General features: G+C 40.9%; 1 protein-coding gene across 1 annotated transcript; it reads right to left on the bottom strand.

The window, feature by feature from the left end:
• Positions 1 to 160: 160 nt before the first annotated feature.
• Positions 161 to 11,156, bottom strand: CIAO3 (cytosolic iron-sulfur assembly component 3). The gene is made up of 11 exons (XM_072119960.1): positions 10,987 to 11,156; positions 10,051 to 10,146; positions 8,416 to 8,559; positions 6,640 to 6,772; positions 6,118 to 6,252; positions 3,397 to 3,515; positions 3,175 to 3,304; positions 3,003 to 3,075; positions 2,341 to 2,478; positions 2,084 to 2,241; positions 161 to 1,911 (listed from the first exon to the last, which is right to left on the bottom strand). Exons 1-11 carry the CDS (start codon positions 11,050 to 11,052, stop codon positions 1,673 to 1,675), a joined length of 1,431 nt encoding a protein of 476 aa, XP_071976061.1. The 5' UTR covers positions 11,053 to 11,156; the 3' UTR covers positions 161 to 1,672.
• Positions 11,157 to 20,919: the final 9,763 nt, after the last annotated feature.

Here is a 20,919-nt window from a genome sequence, read left to right as displayed (position 1 = left end):
CATGACAATGGGGAACTGCATAAAGTGTATCTAACAAGGTGTTCAAGTTCTATACTGAGCATGGGCACCAGCACCAATCATATGGATCACAACTTTCTAGCTGTAAAACTACAACTCCCACACAGTGCAGGCCCCCCTCTTAATAATGGACATCACTCAATTACAGGAAGAGATGCAAATATTTTATTATTTACAAGACACCGTGTATCTACACAAGAACAAATCACTGCATATACAAGAAGAGGTAGTACTGGAGATCTGAAGTGCACTTGTTACATACACACCATGGAGAGTAACCACAGTATGGACGGTGATTGACATACAGGGTTCTAGTTTTAATTTCTAGAGTGCACTGACTGGCAGCGATAGGAGCCCTTTGGGTGGGGCACAACCTTGTCTTAGCTATTGGGGGATAGTTCCTGTAAAGTCTATGTGTTAAATTAGTGCAAAAGTGACATAATCGATGCACGTATAGAACTCTTGGATAACATGTATTCAGTGAGCACCCCCTAGTGGTGTCTGCAGGCAGTCAGAATTGTATCAGTTGTCCCTATGCAGGGGATTTGGAATTTTTTTCAGAAAAACCAAGTTCTCATATCTAGAAATACAAACATGAATAGAATCGGTGCATCACTAGACACAAATATGTATTGATCTTCATTATGGATTTGCAAACTAATCAACATAGTTCATGAGGTCCATGTAACGGGGAGAACAAATGGCTTTAGTTAATACTGGAGCTGTCCAGAATGAGATGCATAAAAAACCTCCATCCTAAAGGTTGTGTCTGGCAGTACTGCAGAGATGGCAACTGGATTTGCTCAACAGTATACGACCCTAAGTAATATAAGACTGAATGCAGCAGAAAGTATAAGATTGTCCTTTACATGTCACAATCCCTTTAAGGCTACATGCACATAAATGTTTTCGTCCATGTACTCTCAGCATCTTATTTGTGGATGACACTGACATGTTCATTTCAATGGACTCCAGAACATGAATGTGTTTGTGTGGACATATGGCTCGACAATGGATTACATTCAAAAAAGTGGCCCAAGGTGCCATTGTTTGTCACCCAAGTACAGAATACATTTACGTGCAGGGAAACTCAGTTTCTGGCTTTGACTAACCTGCATGTGTTACCTCTGCCTAACATATAATAGATAAATGAGGTATAGAACACAATCTTATTATTACAGATGGGCTATTACATTGCAAAACGACATAAGAGACTATTGACACAGTTGAATCTCAGTCTGCGTGTCATTTGTATTTACCGGCCCAAACCCAACTCGGCTGAGGCCGAGTTTTGTCTGACACACAGACCAATCTGACAGTGTGTAACGGCTTCTGAAGATTCCTACAGGCACATTGCTGCCAGTCCTGGACTTGTTACACAGCTACATATCTGAGCAAAATAATAATAAAATATTCTTATATACACAGTAAAATTTACTAAACTATCAGGTCAGCAACTTATTAAATCACCAAAATCCCAGAAGGATAACTGTGGTGTAAGGAGAACATTTTCCCCCAGTGCAGATTCCGCAATGCACAAGTCACTACACAAGCTGCAGCAGAAGTGTATTTTCTCATACGTAACCACCTCCCCAGATTCATTTTGCTTGGGAAGTTGCCAGGATGATAATATTGCTTGGGCTGAGCCTGTGGATCACCATTTAATACTGAGGCCAGACATGGTCTTCTCCACGGCATGGTACTGTGTGTGCAGCGCCTCCTTCACCCTGGTGCCGTCACCTCCCTCCAGCCACTTCTCATAGAGCTCCTTCACTCGGTCATTCTGCTGCGGTGACTGTGACCTCACGGATGCGTATAGCTGCTCCACCCGCTGTAACAAGTCCTTGCCGGCCTCTCCTTCTGCGCGGATCTGGCCACCTCCATTCAGACAGCCTGAAACACACAGTAACCTAGTATTAGGGAAGGAAGAGATCTTATTCTGTGTCATTGACACAATTTGGTTACATCTATTACTACATGAAACATACAAATGTTTTTTTTTTTTTTTTTTTTTTTTTATTGCCGGCACATTTCTCATAGGAGCAGCACTACAGTAACGGGTTACCTGAAGGACAGGCCATCACCTCCACATAGTGATAGGGACAGCGACCTCTTTTCAGCTTTTGCACCAGATTCTGGATGTTCCGGAAGCCATAAGCCAAAGCAAACTGCAGCAGCACCACCCCATCCCGCTCCAGCGTCACCTCCTGGAAGTCCTTGTTCCTGGTACATAAGTACATTTATCAGATACAGGAGGGGCCACCATTACTAACCGCACACACAGACCAACAATTACACAAATAACAATAGAGGGTCATTTACTTTAGAGGTTTGTATTTGATCTCATCCACATGAAGACCAAAGAGTTCTTGTGCCGCGTATTTATATATATGTTCTAGATATCCACCGGATCCTCCTCCTTCATGTCCCAGTGGTTCATTTTCCACAGCACTGCTGAACCTGCAGAGACACAACCCTTAATATCCAGTACTGATCCTTAGTTACATGCTGTATTATACTGCAGAGCTGCACTCACTATTCTGCTGCTGGTGCAGTCACTGTACATACATGACATTACTTATCCTGTACTGATCCTGAGTTACATCCCGTATTATACTCCAGAGCTGCACTCACTATTCTGCTGCTGGTGCAGTCACTGTGTACATACATGACATTACTTATCCTGTACTGATCCTGAGTTACATCCTGTATTATACCCCAGAGCTGCACTCACTATTCTGCTGCTGGTGCAGTCACTGTGCACATACATGACATTACTTATCCTGTACTGATCCTGAGTTACATCCTGTATTATACTCCAGAGCTGCACTCACTATTCTGCTGCTGGTGCAGTCACTGTGTACATACATGACATTACTTATCCTGTACTGATCCTGAGTTACATCCTGTATTATACTCCAGAGCTGCACTCAATACTCAGATATAAATTCTGAGAAATTCATAGAAATATACTTCATACTCACTGTGTATCAAGAGGAAAGGGATCTACATCTGTTAAAGATATTCCCTCCTGCTCCAGCATCCGCAACACTTCCCCTTTAATAAAAATCATTTTATAAGCACAAACCTTCATAAAATACAACACAATGAAAATACCCTGATATTGCTGTGTAATATCTGTGCCAAGGCTCTCACCAGTAGTAATGACACAATCTACATCTCGGGTCTCGTATTCTTCATTGAAGAAGTCTGGCCTGGAGGCCTCCAGCTTCTTGTCGTAGCATGGCATCACTGTGACATGGTAGATCTGGTTTGGTTTTAAGTTCTGTGTAGATTAAAAAATGAGCATCTAGAGAATTATAAGTAAAATAATATATTACATCTAATGGCTAGATATAAGATAGTTAGACTATTCACCTTTTCCTTTGCAATGTAGCTTTTTACCAGGGATCCCATCACTTGTTGTGGAGATTTGATGACGCTGATGTGTGGGATGATAAAGGAGCCATGGGTTTTCTCAGCATAACAAATCCAACCTAAAAGACAGCAATGGCCATTGCAATCCTTATTACAGATTTCAGTCATCCTGTGTGATCATTATAACCTGAGCTATAGTCCCTGTGTGTGGCCATGGTGGGGCTGGTGTCTTACTCTTATCTGCTCTTAGTGCAGTTATAGAGAAACTTTCAACAACCCCATTTATTTGCCGACTTTAATAGGTTCTGCTCTACTGACGCTAGTACAATTGTTCCGGTTCCAGACGCAAAGTGCGTCCTTAGTCATGGATAACAAAACATAGGATAACATGCATGTTAAAGGAAACCTACCACCACAGATCTACCTATTAAGGTAGATCCGGTGGCAGGTTTCTCTAATGTATAGTTGTAGAGCCCGTTTTAGGGCTCATTCTTGTGTGCCCGATCTGTGCTCTTGGAACCGGGTGTTCCTTGTGATAGAGCTGGATACCAGTCTTAAGCTACAATTGTTCATGGGCATTCAGCGCTTTCAGATTTGGCTTCCAATATGTTAAATAGGTTCTCAAATGTCAGGTGGGCATTGCTGGGAAGTTTCCTCCAGCCCAATAATAGAAGGTTATCTAGAATATACAGTGCTTGGATTGCTTGGAAAGGGGGTCGACTAGAAAGAGTATTCCAATGGTGCTGGAATCAGTGCAGTGGTATCGTATATGGATGTGAAACAAGGGGAGATACGCCAGGTGCTGCACCATCCTAGCAGCTGTACACATGCACAAAGGAGGTATTTTGCAGGCCCTGCAAATCCCCCAGTTATAATATATACCCCATATAATGTCCATAAAATGAGCAATAAAGTCAATATTGTAAAGTATTCTAGACCTAAAATGGTGTGCCTCAGATACAATTGGTATTGGAGATTAACGGGCTAAAGCGTACCCTTCCTCAAATACCACAATTGACCAGTACTGACCACAAAAATCTAATTTATGTAAAGAAGCAAATGTGGTAATATTAAGACGTAGATTAAAAGAGTGTAACAACATTAAATCCTAAAATCCAGTATGGGGTAATCGGTATTTGGGAAAATTTTTTAATTTTGAAGGGGCGGATTTTTGGCAGAAAAAAGGGCCTAGGTATGTTACACAGTTATTCCAGGGAGGACAAATGAAAGAGTTTGGTGAATTGAAACACACATTTTTGCTCACTGATTTAGACCTTTTCAGGTATTTACACCTAAAACACGTTGCACATGCAGAAAGTAATAAAAAATTATTCACGAGCACGACACATCCCAAAATCTCCAAATTATATACTATGAACTACGGGAAAAAAAATGTAATCGGGGATATATAAGGGAATTATGGATGAAATTAATAACGGGATTACCCACGTTAGTCAAGGGAAATGGGGAAAGTGGATTAAGTAATAAACACTGGGATAAAATATATGAGGAAGTAAAAAGGGTATCAATTAATGATAATTTTAAGTTTATTCAGTTAAATATCTTGTATAGAGTTTACTATTCCCCCCATATGTTATTTAAAGCCGGTTTGAAAACAGACTGTAAATGCTATCGATGCAGGCAGGATTCTGCTGATATTTCGCATGTTATGTGGTTTTGTCCACGGACCATAGATTTTTGGCAGGAAATTTTTGATGAAATCAGGAAAACTATGGGCCTGGCTCTGCTCTGTGAACCCTTGCTAGGTATCCTAGGTTACACTACCGAGATAGCAACGTCAAAAAATAGAAAAAGATTGGTGGCCAAATTACTATTTTTGGGCCGATTGATCCTGATTAAGGACTGGAAAGGGGGGGAAAAAAAACAACGTTGGGAACTGGCGGAACCTAGTTGAAAAAGTTAAAAGATATGAGTCCAGCATAAAAATCGATGGTCCGGAAGCAAAAATATTGAAGGAATGGAATAATGGGGAGAATTAGAACTAATTGACCGCGTCATTGCTCTGGGAATATTTTTTTTTTCTTTCTTTCTGTGCAGCATCCCCAGCTTGAGAGAGGTGGGGTGGGTAGGTAAGGAGGGGGACAGGGGTTAAAAAGGTAAAAATTATAATAAATAATTGTAATAAATGAGTAGAGTGTTCAGATATAAGTGTTCTCAAATGAAGAAGATGCACTTTTGTACCTTTGTAATTTGTAACCTTTTTTTTTTACTGTGCTTGTTTAATGTTATTACCAATAAAAAAAAAAAATCCTAAAATCCATATTGTTATAAATACTGAATGACGCCGCACAGCAGATAACAATTGGTAAGGGCAGGTGTATATATTACTGATAGGACACAGGTGTACAAGTGATTAGCATATGTCATAATCCTGTACAAATTATTAGCACATGTCATAATCATATAACACCTTATTGTCAATATAATAACCAACTACAGCACATAGAGAGAAGGAAAAATTGGAGCAATCTCACCCAGTCCAGTAGTGCGCTTGGTTCAGGTTCAGATGGTGCGATAGGATGGCAGGGAGCCTATTGTCCAGATGTGACAGCTATCCCTAAATTAGCTCACCTAACGCCCAAAAGATTGACTCCCGCCCTGACAAGGGCGGTCCCACACCTGCCCTATTGATTTTGCTGTCCCTAGATGTCCATAGGGTCCAGAGAAACAAATCCCATCCCATATAATGTCCAGATTTACCTGGGCAGGCTGACGCCAGCATGGGCAGAGCCTTCTTCTCCTCCTGTTGTCTCTTGTAGCGTTGTATAAACTCGCGCTGACTCTCCAACAGGCTGAAGTTCCTGGAGAAACTGGTGTCAAATACATAGTGGACCCCTAAAGAGCAAAGAAGACAAACACACAGAGTTAGATTGTAGCTGCTTACCATAATGCCCCTCAAAAACCCAGGAAAGCTAAATGAATACCAATGCTGTAATGGCATAATGCTAGTTACTCGGCTTTTCCAGGTATCAGATAGATCTTATCCTATTTGAACTCCCCTAATGATGAGCTCCTTATTTGAGGGGTCTGCTTAGTAGTCACACAGGGAGTTAGCAGACCTTAGATGGTGCCCCCTACTAACCATGTCATCAGCTCACAAACTCTTTATTCTGCCAGGAGTAACAGGGGAATCCAAAGAAGAGACTTTCCTATCCACTGGCCTCCATCTGCCTTTACATCTGTAGCACAGATACCCACTTCAGATTTCATTCATCTTCTTACCCAAATGTTTGAAGAATGCAGTCAATTTTTGTGCAGTTTCCTGGATACTGAGGTTAAACTTTGCAGCCAGGGAGGCGCGAGACTGTGGAGAGACCGAGACCACAACCAGCTTGTGCTGCGGGGGATCCTCGCCCTTACAAAGGAAAAGGCAAAATACATTCTATTAGTTGAAACTTTTACATCAAAACAAGGAGATTCCACACTACAACCTGTGACCGCCAGATAGAGGGGAAGAAGGAGGAGAGGAGGCTGCAAAATTTCGATCCTACTATGTAGGACGGAGACACATTTTGAACGTGTTGCTGATGGTAAAAGCATGGTAACTGCACAAGTCATGTATTACCTGTGGATTTGCTGTGTGGAATTTCTGTGTTGCAAAGCAAACAAGTGACAAGCCCTTTCACATCTCCCACCTTGAGCCATTAGCTAATCTTTCTTCTAATAAAAGCCGAAAATCTATCTCCTAAAACATTCACTGCAGGCATTTCTATTGCCCTTTGTCTCCAATGTGAGATGAAAAGGAGTCTGCAAGGATGTGTATGTTGGACTTCTCAGTATAAGCCTCTATTTTGCCAATGACTGGTCCCTGTAATTCAGCTCCTCCTATCTCAGCTTTCCTGTCAGAGGAGCTGTCACCCATAAATTGGGCACTAGGAAATGTTACTAAAGTAAGCAGCATCTAGTGCTTACACAAACGCCACAGTGTTAGAAGGATAGAGTTACCGGAAACCTCTGGTAATGCTATCTAACACTGCGGCAGAGTACAATGTAAAAGCCGGACCGCTCGCCAAGCGATGTATTCATGGGGGGGGGGGGGGCGGGATTAGGGGCGGTGACTGCCGCATGACGCGCGGCAGTAACTGCCGGCCAATGGAGCGAGTGGGGTGGTCCGGGGAAGAGGCAGCGCCTCCGACGTTGACCCCGCCGCATTGTTGATAGCGTTACCGGAAGTTTCCGGTAATGCTATCACTCTAACAATGCGGCATTTGTTTAAGAACTAGGAGCTGCTTACTTGAGTAACTTATGGGTGACAGGTCCTCTTCCATATTATTGGTAAAAACTCCACTTGTTTTTTTAATCTAATGTATATATTTTATTTTTTAATAAAAGTGTTTTTTTTAAGTAGGTTTTATTACCCTAAAAAGCCATTGCCACTTACTTTGCCAGACTTTTGCCATATCAGACCGGGACCCCATAAGGCTGCACCAGTAGAAAAGACCACCAAGGTGTCCAATAACGAACATACGCGTAGTATAGTTGTGACATAACACAATATTTAAAAGTTGAGCATCCTCTCCATGTCTAAAAACTCACCTTCATTTTAAGACTACTACACTATAGTTCTCTTGCGCTGGTACCTTTTTATATTATCCATGGTCTCCTTCCTTCTAATATCAACATTTAAAATTACGCCAATGAGCCTGAGGGGCTCTGGTGGGCGTTCCCAATGCCCCTCAGAGCTGTAGAGTCACAGGCTGTTACAATGATCAGAAAATGTCTCCCCCTCCCTGTATAAACTTGCAGCAGCAGAAGGGGGAGTGGAGACCTGCTCTTCTAATTGTAGCAGCCTGAGAAAAGACATCACTGAGGGGCTCTGGAAACACTCACCAAAGCCGCTCAGTCTCTTAGCAAAATTTTAAAAGTTGATTTTAGAAGGAAAGAGGTCGTAGATAACAAATATAAGAAGATTTCCACTGTCGTGGTGCTGGAACTATGAGTAATGCCCCTGGTTTATCAGGATGGATTTTGATGGTAGATTTCCTCTAATGAACTTACTTTGTTCTGCTCCAGTATCTTGTACAGCTCCTCGTGACTTTGCTGTGTGATCAGGACGGTTTCTGCAGAGGTCACGCACCCACTGCAGGCCAGGCAGTCGTTCAGGGTGATCTTTGCCTTCTCCAGTTTTTGGGATGCACCATCCTGCGGGTTGAATAAACACAACCAGAAATGTATTACTATGTACCGATGGTGTTCCATAAAAGAAAGTCTGGGAATACCCGCATTTAACCACATCCGATACAAATTTAACTGCACTATGTGACTACACCCTTAGGCCCCTTCCACACTAGCGTTGCATTTCACGTCAGGGTGCAATGCGTGAAAAACTGACGTTTTTGGCTGCGTTTTTGTTCCATTTTTCCTTGGAGTCATTAGCGTTTTTGCGTTTTTCACGCGCGTGTTGTTCGCTTTTTTTTTGCGTTTTCTGTGCGCTTTTCATGCGCGTTTTTTTAAGTCAATGGGACTTTTTCAAAGGGACCATGGTCCGGGAATAAAATGTTTTATGTAATTGAAAAAGAATGTCTTCTGATAAGTTAGCAGATGTATGCAAACATCTGCAATCTATTCTTCACTGTTCCGCGCGTATATTATCTCCCGACAAGTTAACAGATGTGAAGAACAGTGAAGAATAGAATAAAAACAGTGAACACAGGATCATTTAAGTGAAAAACACATTAAAGAACACAGTGAAGAATAGATTACAGATGTTCGGCACATCTGCTTACTTGACGGGAGATACGCGCGGAACGGTGCGAACAAAATAGTATGTGAAGAACAATATATATGTGTGAAGAACACATTGCAGATGTATGGAAACATCTGCAATGTGTTCTTTACACACATATATATTGTTCTTCACATGCTATTTTGTTCATACCGTTCCGACAAGTAAGCAGATGTGCCGAACATCTGTAATCTATTCTTCACTGTGTTCTTTACTGTGTTTTTCACTTAAATGATCCTGTGTTCACTGTGTTCACTGTTTTTATTCTATTCTTCACTGTGTTTTTTTAATTAAATGCTCGATCTCGAGCAGGGGAATTATTCATGTCACCTAGCAACCCATCCATTTAAAACGCATTGCACTCGCATTGCACTTGCAATGCTTGCGAGTGCAATGCATTTTTGATGCGTCTCCATAGACTTGAATGAGGCGCGTGAAACGCAAAAGTAGAGCATGCTGCGACTTTGACGCGCGTCAAAACAAACACAAGCACGCGCGTGAAAAACAACGCAAATGAGGAAAGGCCCATTGGAAACAATGGGACAGAGTGCAATGCAAGTTCTGCGCGTCAAAAGCACGCGCAGAACTCGCGCGTGAAAAACGCTAGTGTGGAAGGGGCCTAATGGGTTGTGACTACAATGGGTGGCCCCTTGTATACTGAGACCCCCAGGAGCCGTGTTTTGGGAACCAGAGTGGAGCGGCAGCACTCACGCCAGAAGTATTTATTATGAGGAATATCACTGCACTTCCATCATCAAAAAAGAAAGAATGGCCTTCTCTCTTTTTTTGTCTTGGACCATGGATCCTGCACACTAGGACCCTGGGCTGCATGCATCAAACAAAACAGCTTTTGGTGATTACATGGGTTGCTGTCTTTTTTTTTTTTTTTGCACTCTCATCATCCTCACCTGATTGACCTGGAAATAACTCCCATCATCTTCTATACGGATCTTGGCTGCTCCTCTTCCAGCTTTTTTTTCAACTTTATCTGGTTTTATACAATCCTGAAGAAAAAAAAAAAAACATCACATGAAAATATTATATACGCACCCTGCTCCAATTCCCACATTCCTCCGGTACAGGCAATCCCCGGGTTACGTACAGGATAGGTCTGTAGGTTTCTTCTTAAGTTGAATTTGTATGTAAGTCGGAACTGTATAGTTTATAAATTTAACTCCAGGCAAATTTTTTTTGGTCTCTTTGACTATCGGATTTTAAAAATGTTGGATTGTAGTAAGAACCAGGATTAACAATAAAGCTTCATTGCAGACAATTTTAGTAACTGTTACAGCTCTTTATTGTAGACTTAGGCTAAAGTACAATAAATTACCAACATCCAGACTTCACTTCCATTGTTGCCCCCGAGGAGGCTGAAGCAGGTCATATGACCCCTCAGGACTTCAGGCTGGACCCAGTGCTGAAAATCGGAGCTCCCACCCCTTCCCCCATGGCACATGTCATAAACTGTTGATTAGTGGGGGTGCAACAACATTTACACATGTATTTTCTTATTTTATAACATTGAAGAAAAATTTAAAAAACTAAAATATTGAGGGCATGATGGGAGTTGTAGTTCCAACTCCATGTCCATACCAACTCCTTTGCCTACCATGTTCTCTTGTTCTAAGTTTTAAGGAGGGATTGCTAGTTAAGCAATTTTCTATTACTTGAAGGGGCAATACAGCCAATGATACTTCTATCCAGTGACACTTCAGGTCATGATGTCCCCTGTGTCTGTCACATGTCTCTCCGCCATTACCGCCTGTTGTCATCCTGTAATAATCTATTTAAACACATACACTGTACACTATATTGTTATACCCACCCAGATAACATTATAATACCTGCGAGGGGCCGATATAATCATCTAGGTCCGTCAGTTGCAGCACGCCGCTGAAGTGAGAAGCCATTTCTGCCACACTGCCGTAAAGCCACCACCAGGACGCCTGTGTTGTGAAATTCAGCTTGCCACACCGCCGTAAAGCGGCTCCGCACGGCAGCGCGCGAACTGCGAACTGCGAACTGCGAACTGCGTTGTAGTATTGCGTGAGGCGCGAGCGGCGCCGTGTGGCGGGAAAAGAGATGACAGGTCTCTAATGCCACAGGCTGTGCAGAACTGAGGTGACTGCCGGGTTTGGCGGAATAACCCGATAAGTCCATATACACGATATTTAAGTATGTACTCCCTCGCTAGTAGTACAAAGTGTCTAGAAGCTCTTTTTTGTGGTGAGTGTTATATACTTGAGGTGCTTTTTGGTCGAAATTTTGATAAAATTACCTCAGATGTATCAAATATAGATTGGGAGAAACCCAAACTCGGCAAATCATGAGGCCAGGGATAAACCGATCGCATGCGTTTCTCTGGAAACGCATGTGCATTCGTGCCGAGGACCGCCCCCTGTGCGCTAGCGTCGCGTTATGACAGACGCCTAGCGGTAAGTGTGACCGCGGCTTGACTGATTATATAGTGTGATCCATCACTGCGACTCCATAGCATGTAATCCGATCACATTGCCCCCCATAATATACTAACCAGTCACACTGCCCCCATAATATACTGACCAGTCACACTGCCCCCATAATATACTGATCAGTCACACTGCCCCCCATAATATACTAACCAGTCACACTGTCCCCCATAATATACTGACCAGTCACACTGCCCCCATAATATACTGACCAGTCACACTGCCCCCCCATAATATACTAACCAGTCACACTGCCCCCATAATATACTGACCAGTCACACTGCCCCCATAATATACTGATCAGTCACACTGCCCCCCCATAATATACTAACCAGTCACACTGCCCCCATAATATACTGACCAGTCACACTGCCCCCATAATATACTGACCAGTCACACTGCCCCCCCATAATATACTAACCAGTCACACTGCCCCCATAATATACTGATCAGTCACACTGCCCCCATAATATACTGACCAGTCACACTGCCCCCATAATATACTGATCAGTCACACTGCCCCCCCATAATATACTGACCAGTCACACTGCCCCCCCATAATATACTGACCAGTCACACTGCCCCCATAATATACTGATCAGTCACACTGCCCCCCCATAATATACTGACCAGTCACACTGCCCCCATAATATACTAACCAGTCACACTGCCCCCATAATATACTGACCAGTCACACTGCCCCCATAATATACTGATCAGTCACACTGCCCCCCATAATATACTGACCAGTCACACTGTCCCCCATAATATACTGACCAGTCACACTGCCCCCCCATAATATACTAACCAGTCACACTGCCCCCATAATATACTGACCAGTCACACTGCCCCCCATAATATACTGACAAGTCACACTGCCCCCCATAATATACTGACCAGTCACACTGGCCCCCCATAATATACTGACCAGTCACACTGCCCCCATAATATACTGACCAGTCACACTGCCCCCATAATATACTGATCAGTCACACTGCCCCCCATAATATACTGACCAGTCACACTGCCCCCCCATAATATACTAAACAGTCACACTGCCCCCATAATATACTGATCAGTCACACTGCCCCCATAATATACTGACCAGTCACACTGCCCCCCATAATATACTGACCAGTCACACTGCCCCCCATAATATACTAACCAGTCACACTGCCCCCATAATATACTGACCAGTCACATTGCCCCATAATATACTGACCAGTCACACTTCCCCTATAATATACTTACCAGTCACACCGCCCCCATAATATACTGACCAGTCACACTGCCCCCCATAATAGTACTGACCAGTCACGCTGCCCCCATAATAGTACTGAGCAGTCACACTGCCCACATAATATACTGACCAGTCACACTGCCCTTATAATAGTACTGACTAGTCAATCTGCCCCCCATAATAGTACTGACCAGTCACGCTACCCCCATAATATACTGACCAGTCACATTGCCCCATATTAGTACTGACTTGTCACACTGCCGCCGTAATATACTGACCAGTCACACTGCCCCCATAATAGTACTGACCAGTCACACTGCCCCCATATTAGTACTAACCAGTCACACTGCCCCCATAATATATTGACCAGTCACACTGCCCCCCATAATAGTACTGACTAGTCACACTGCCCCCCCATAATAGTACTGACCAGTCACACTGCCACCCATAAAAGTACTGACCAGTCACGCTGCCCCCATAATAGTACTGACCAGTCACACTGCCCCCATAATATGCCCCCATATTAGTACTGACCAGTCACACTGCCCCTCCATAATATACTGACCAGTCACACTGCCCCCATGATATACTGACCAGTCACACTGCCCGCTATAATACTGCCCCTTGTGTACAAGAATATAACTACTATAATACTGCCCCCTATGTACAAGAATATAACTACTATAATACTGCCCCCTATGTACAGGAATATAACTACTATAATACTGCCCCCTATGTACAAGAATATAACTACTATAATACTGCCCCCTATGTGCAGGAATATAACTACTATAATACTGCCCCCTATGTACAAGAGTATAACTACTATAATACTGCCCCCTATGTACAAGAATATACCTACTATAATACTGCCCCCTATGTACAGGAATATAGCTACTATAATACTGCCCCCTATGTACAGGAATATAACTACTATAATACTGCCCCCTATGTACAGGAATATAACTACTATAATACTGCCCCCTATGTACAAGAATATACCTACTATAATACTGCCCCCTATGTACAGGAATATAACTACTATAATACTGCCCCCTATGTACAAAAATATACCTACTATAATACTGCCCCCTATGTACAGGAATATACCTACTATAATACTGCCCCCTATGTACAGGAATATAACTACTATAATACTGCCCCCTATGTACAGGAATATAACTACTATAATACTGCCCCCTATGTACAAGAATATACCTACTATAATACTGCCCCCTATGTACAGGAATATAACTACTATAATACTGCCCCTTATGTACAAGAATATAACTACTATAATACTGCCTCCTATGTGCAGGAATATAACTACTATAATACTGCCCCCTATGTACAAGAATATAATTACTATTATACTGCCCCCAATGTACAAGAATATACCTACTATAATACTGCCCCCTATGTACAGGAATATAACTACTATAATACTGCCCCCTATGTACAAAAATATACCTACTATAATACTGCCCCCTATGTACAGGAATATACCTACTATAATACTGCCCCCTATGTACAGGAATATAACTACTATAATACTGCCCCCTATGTACAGGAATATAACTACTATAATACTGCCCCCTTTGTACAAGAATATACCTACTATAATACTGCCCCCTATGTACAGGAATATAACTACTATAATACTGCCCCCTATGTACAAGAATATAACTACTATAATACTGCCTCCTATGTGCAGGAATATAACTACTATAATACTGCCCCCTATGTACAAGAATATAATTACTATAATACTGCCCCCTATGTACAGGAATATAACTGCTATAATACTGCACCCTATGTACAAGAATATAATTACTATAATACTGCCCCCTATGTACAAGAGTATAACTACTATAATACTGCCCCCTATGTACAGGAATATAACTACTATAATACTGCCCCCTATGTACAGGAATATAACTACTATAATACTGCCCCCTATGTACAAGAATATACCTACTATAATACTGCCCCCTATGTACAGGAATATAGCTACTATAATACTGCCCCCTATGTACAGGAATATAACTACTATAATACTGCCCCCTATGTACAGGAATATAACTACTATAATACTGCCCCCTATGTACAAGAATATACCTACTATAATACTGCCCCCTATGTACAGGAATATAACTACTATAATACTGCCCCCTATGTACAAAAATATACCTACTATAATACTGCCCCCTATGTACAGGAATATACCTACTATAATACTGCCCCCTATGTACAGGAATATAACTACTTTAATACTGCCCCCTATGTACAAGAATATACCTACTATAATACTGCCCCCTATGTACAGGAATATAACTACTATAATACTGCCCCCTATGTACAAGAATATAACTACTATAATACTGCCTCCTATGTGCAGGAATATAACTACTATAATACTGCCCCCTATGTACAAGAATATACCTACTATAATACTGCCCCCTATGTACAGGAATATAACTACTATAATACTGCCCCCTATGTACAAGAATATAACTACTATAATACTGCCTCCTATGTGCAGGAATATAACTACTATAATACTGCCCCCTATGTACAAGAATATAATTACTATAATACTGCCCCCAATGTACAAGAATATACCTACTATAATACTGCCCCCTATGTACAGGAATATAACTACTATAATACTGCCCCCTATGTACAAAAATATACCTACTATAATACTGCCCCCTATGTACAGGAATATACCTACTATAATACTGCCCCCTATGTACAGGAATATAACTACTATAATACTGCCCCCTATGTACAGGAATATAACTACTATAATACTGCCCCCTATGTACAAGAATATACCTACTATAATACTGCCCCCTATGTACAGGAATATAACTACTATAATACTGCCCCCTATGTACAAGAATATAACTACTATAATACTGCCTCCTATGTGCAGGAATATAACTACTATAATACTGCCCCCTATGTACAAGAATATAATTACTATAATACTGCCCCCTATGTACAGGAATATAACTGCTATAATACTGCACCCTATGTACAAGAATATAATTACTATAATACTGCCCCCTATGTACAGGGATATAACTACTATAATACTGCCCCCTATGTACAAGAATATAACTACTATAATACTGCCCCCTATGTACAAGAATATAACTACTATAATACTGCCCCCTATGTACAAGAATATAACTACTATAATACTGCCCCCTATGTACAAGAATATAACTACTATAATACTGCCCCCTATGTACAGGAATATAACTACTATAATACTGCCCCTTATGTACAGGAATATAACTACTATAATACTGCCCCCTATGTACAGGAATATAACTACTATAATACTGCACCCTATGTACAAGAATATAATTACTATAATACTGCCCCCTATGTACAGGAATATAACTACTATAATACTGCCCCCTATGTACAAGAATATAACTACTATAATACTGCCCCCTATGTACAGGAATATAACTACTATAATACTGCCCCCTATGTACAAGAATATAACTACTATAATACTGCCCCCTATGTACAAGGATATAACTACTATAATACTGCCCCCTATGTACAAGAATATAACTACTATAATACTGCCCCCTATGTACAGGGATATAACTACTATAATACTGCCCCCTATGTACAGGAATTTAACTACTATAATACTGCCCCCTATGTACAGGAATATAATTACTATAATACTGCCACCTATGTACAAGAATATAACTACTATAATACTGCCCCCTATGTACAGGAATCTTTCGTAGCAGTTTTTTTCTGGTGTCTGCCATATTAATGTGCATGTGTTTGGGATCCGGTTTGATGCTCAAATGAACAGACTTTCGGTTTAGATGAAAATATGCTTTTATTAATTTAAGAATATATTAAAGGCATTTGTGATTCATTTCAATTTCATATATAAAAATAACATCCAATGATTTCAGTAGTTTTTTTTTTAATGTTGCAGCTTATACGGGCACAATACATGAGATATACACACAGTCTCGGTGCAGCTCAGGCGTATACTGGAGGATGGAGGAGGGATACTGTTTTTGGAGAGCAAAATATATCAAGAACATAACTCTCCTGACTTCCTGGGACCATTGCCCTTTTCTACAAAATTAAAAGGGGTCAAAGGGCCAATAGCTTCATCTGTTGGGAATAGGGGTAGACTCAATATTTGCCAGGTTTAATGTTTGTCATATTGTGGTCTGTTTAGATGGCTACCAAAAGTTTGATGTTTGTACATAATGGAAGAATACTGACATTTATTATTGGTGCCTAAAAGAATCTTATTCCTAATAAACGAGCCTATTGTAGTGATGACAACAGATGGTCTTGATGATGAAATGGGCTTCTAGCTAAATGAGTTGGTCTCATCTTCATTGGTCCCTTCAGTAATTTTAGCCGAATCCACCTAGTCCATCCCCGAATGGCCACATTTTTTTTTTTTTTTATGAATGATTTTGTACTCAACACTCATACTTGATCAAGCCAATTTTGGGCAATGGTTACTAGTAAATGGGTTAGATATAGACCTGGATGTTTATGGATCCAGTATATGGCCTCCTCCCCTATTGCAGTGATACAAGTACTTGGTAACCTCATAGACTCCCTCTGTCTCAGTCACCATCATGTGTATCATGAGAGTAATTCATTGACTGTGTAAACATTTGCATTGAGGTATCTTAAATACAAAGCGACATGTGCCCCGAGCAAGTTAGAATACTGTTGATCATACCCCCCACTATGGCAGTCAGAGGTGGGTGAGGGATGTAGACGGTTTACAGATAAAAGACATTTATGTTTAATATGGTTGTCAGTGCACAGAGGTACAGGAGGTAGACAAAGCTGTGGGATGACGCTCCAGATGTCTGTGTGACTGCGAAGAAAGAAAAAGAATATATTATTAGACAAGGAGAATTTACTCCACTCAGATCCTTAGTTCTTGTGCACTAATGTCACTTAATATGTTGATTAATGTAAGCATTTGTTATTACTTTCAGTGGGTCACTATAATATGAATGGAGAAAAGACAACCAAGATGCCAGCAGCAAGTAGTATATCTTAAAGGTAATTCTGTTTTCTACTATTTTTTGACTAATCAGTATAAATTTATTTTTTAATAAACCTATATACAGGCGTTCCCCGGGTTACTTCAAGATAGGTTCTGTAGGTTTGTTCTTAAGTTGAATTTGTATGTAGGTCGGAACTGTACATTTTATAATTGTAACCCCAGCCAAATTTTTTTTGGTCTCTGTGATAATTGGATTTTAAAATATTGGATAGTCAGAAGAACCAGGATTAATAATAAAGCTTAATTGTAGACACATTTAATAACTCTTATAGCTGTTTATTGTAGCCTAGGGCTAAAGTACAGTAAATTACCAACATCCAGAGATCCGTTTGTAACTAGGGGTCGTCTGTAAGTCGGGTGTTCTGTAAGTAGGGGACCGCCTGTATTAAGTTCACCATGAAAAATATCTCCCAAAATAAAGTGTTGACTAAAATTGTTTGAGTATTTGTCTAAGAAATAGATGTTTAGGAAAACCGAAAGACATCTTGAAAGACAAAATTCTGCTTTTAGGAACAATTTCTATATTGACCTGAGTGCCCTCATGGTTGCAGACTACAAATAAATCCTATGGCTAGGCTGCAATCATATGTTATGTGCTCTGTTTTTTGTTGTTGTGGGTTATCAAAAAGGTGGGGCAAAGGACGTGATATATAACTCCAGTCTGTGGTCACATAGATTTGCATAAAATATATGAAAAGGCAAAGTTTATTTAGATTGTGTATCTTACTGTAGAAGTGAAATAAAAGAATAGTTTCTTTCTGGCAAGTTACCTGGATTAAAAACAATGAAACCATTAGGCATTGTCTCTGTAACTCCACTTGTTACATTCAATCCTAGCTTGTTGATCTCGACTTGCGTATTTACTGACACCCAGGCTTGGATTACGGCGCTGCTGGATATTGTGTTGAGGTCGACGAAATTATTTCCAAGAAGATCCTTAATATTTTCAGCTGTTATCATCTGTGAGACATTGACAAGAAAATGGCTTTAAAAAGTTCCACCTCTTAGCTCTGTCCTATGTAATATTCCATGGCCACCATAAAAGTTTTAAGACTTTATCGTACAATGAGGGTGCGTTAAATCTGCACTGCAATCAGTATTGATGTGGTTTTAGTGTGATGCCACACAGGGCGTTTTGAAACCGCATTTTTTGAAAACACATCCGTTTTTGTCAGTTTTTTTATTGCACAAATGTGGAAAACCTGTCAAAATGGATGCGTTTCCAAAAAACGCATGCTTTTTAAAAAAAACAGATGCCTTTTTTAACGGCCTTCTTAAAAACGTACCAAAAACGGTTTCAAAACTCCATTTGTGGCATCACCCTTAGGGTGAAGACACAGGTGGCGTTTTTAGGTAGTTTTTGGGCCACCTGTGTCTTCACCCTTAGGTGCAGTTTTGTTAATTTAACAAATTTGATTGGGGGAAACCTGTTCAATAAATGAGATTCACCTGTTCAGTTTATGTCGTTCGACTGTTTAAAAAATAAGGGTGCAGTCACACGACACGTTTAACGCATGCGTTTAAAAATGCATTACAACAGCTGAAGAGGGATTTGCCTAATTAAACAGCTGTTAACACTTGCGTTTACTAAACACAATGTTGTGTTTGTTAACACAATGTTAATGTATGTGTTAACTCGCGTGTTAACATTGCATTTTGTAAATGCAAGTGTTAACAGCTGTTTAAAGGACACCTGTCATCAGGTCTCTGTCACTATTTCGGTCACCTCTACCTGTTGGAGCAGTGCACAAGGATCCATCCCAGCCTTTATCTAGTCATTTCATACATTAATCATTATAAAATCCTATTTTCTTTATTATGTAAATGAGGCTGATCACATGGTCAGAGGCAGTGATGTCACTCCTGTTACCCCTCCCCTCTCCTCCCACTGCTCATGTCTGTGTGTAATGTATAGTAAAGCATTGCTAGTGTGTCTGCTGCATCTGCTGACACGCTGCATCCTCCTAATACACAGAGACACAGACATCAGCTACACAAGTACCTGACATGTTCTGCTATAACATGGCTGCCTGGAGCTGTTGTATCTCTCCTATACACAGACAGGTTGCAGGGGGTTTGGCCACCAGGAAGCACATGGTGGCGTCATTACATGGAGCAGCTGTCAGTCAACCACTGGGGGTGTGGCTGTACCTCCCACAGCTTGAATATGCTAATGTTTTTAAAAAACGCATCCGTTTTTTGTCCGGTTTTCCAAATTCGTGCAATTAAAAACGGACAAAAAAATGTATGCGTTTTTAAAAAAAAGGATGCGTTTTTTAACACATGCATTTTTTACGATCTGAAAACACACTAACTAAAAACGACCTAAAAACGCCACGTGTGACATCACGCTGAGGGTCTGCACCTAAGACCACCTGAAAACTTATTATGATGCAGTTTTAACTGCAAGGTGTGAACGCATCCTCTATCTTCCCATATACTTTTCACTCATCATTATTAAGATCTATATTTTCTGTCACTAAAAGGGAACATTTTTTGTTAACATCCAAAGGCCTTATAGTCATGTTTGTGTTTAATATAAGGATTTTCTTGTATCCATCCTACGAGAATTACCTCGGGGCACAAACAACGGATCCACAGTCTGGTGTTTGCAGCCTATGTGTCATTGCCGTGTGAGGTATACAGTACTCATGCTCTGACAGTAGAAAAGGATCTGCCACAAACACAGGCAGGAATAGGACCTGCTCCAAAATTTGCTGGGGAATTCTGGTAATGTCACTAGTTCTTATGCCATTCATTATACTGATTTCATTAGTTCAGACTGTAGAGCAGTTTCCTATGTTGTGTCTAGGGACAACCTTAATACTTGTTTGATACTTTCATACTCAGAACTGTTCTTTCATTTTCGGTACTGAATGTTTTATCCTGTTCTACGAACTCCTAGTAACTGTCTGCATGGGAATCCTTCGAATAGATGTATCGGGCCAGCGGCAGAGCAGCTACCATGTCATCAGGGCAA

The sequence above is a fragment of the Engystomops pustulosus genome, chromosome 8 (genome assembly GCF_040894005.1).
Source record: "Engystomops pustulosus chromosome 8, aEngPut4.maternal, whole genome shotgun sequence".
Classification (NCBI taxonomy): Eukaryota; Metazoa; Chordata; class Amphibia; order Anura; family Leptodactylidae; genus Engystomops; species Engystomops pustulosus.
This window is presented reverse-complemented; position numbering and strand designations above follow the sequence as displayed.

Coding starts and splice junctions, on each gene's coding strand:
- CIAO3 (XM_072119960.1), bottom strand. CDS start 11,052: ATGGCTTCTCACTTCAGCGGCGTGCTGCAACTGACGGACCTAGATGAT. Junction 3,076..3,174: donor AGATTGTGTCATTACTACTG/GTGAGAGCCTTG, acceptor TTTTTATTAAAG/GGGAAGTGTTGCGGATGCTG. Junction 2,242..2,340: donor ATCAAATACAAACCTCTAAA/GTAAATGACCCT, acceptor CTTATGTACCAG/GAACAAGGACTTCCAGGAGG.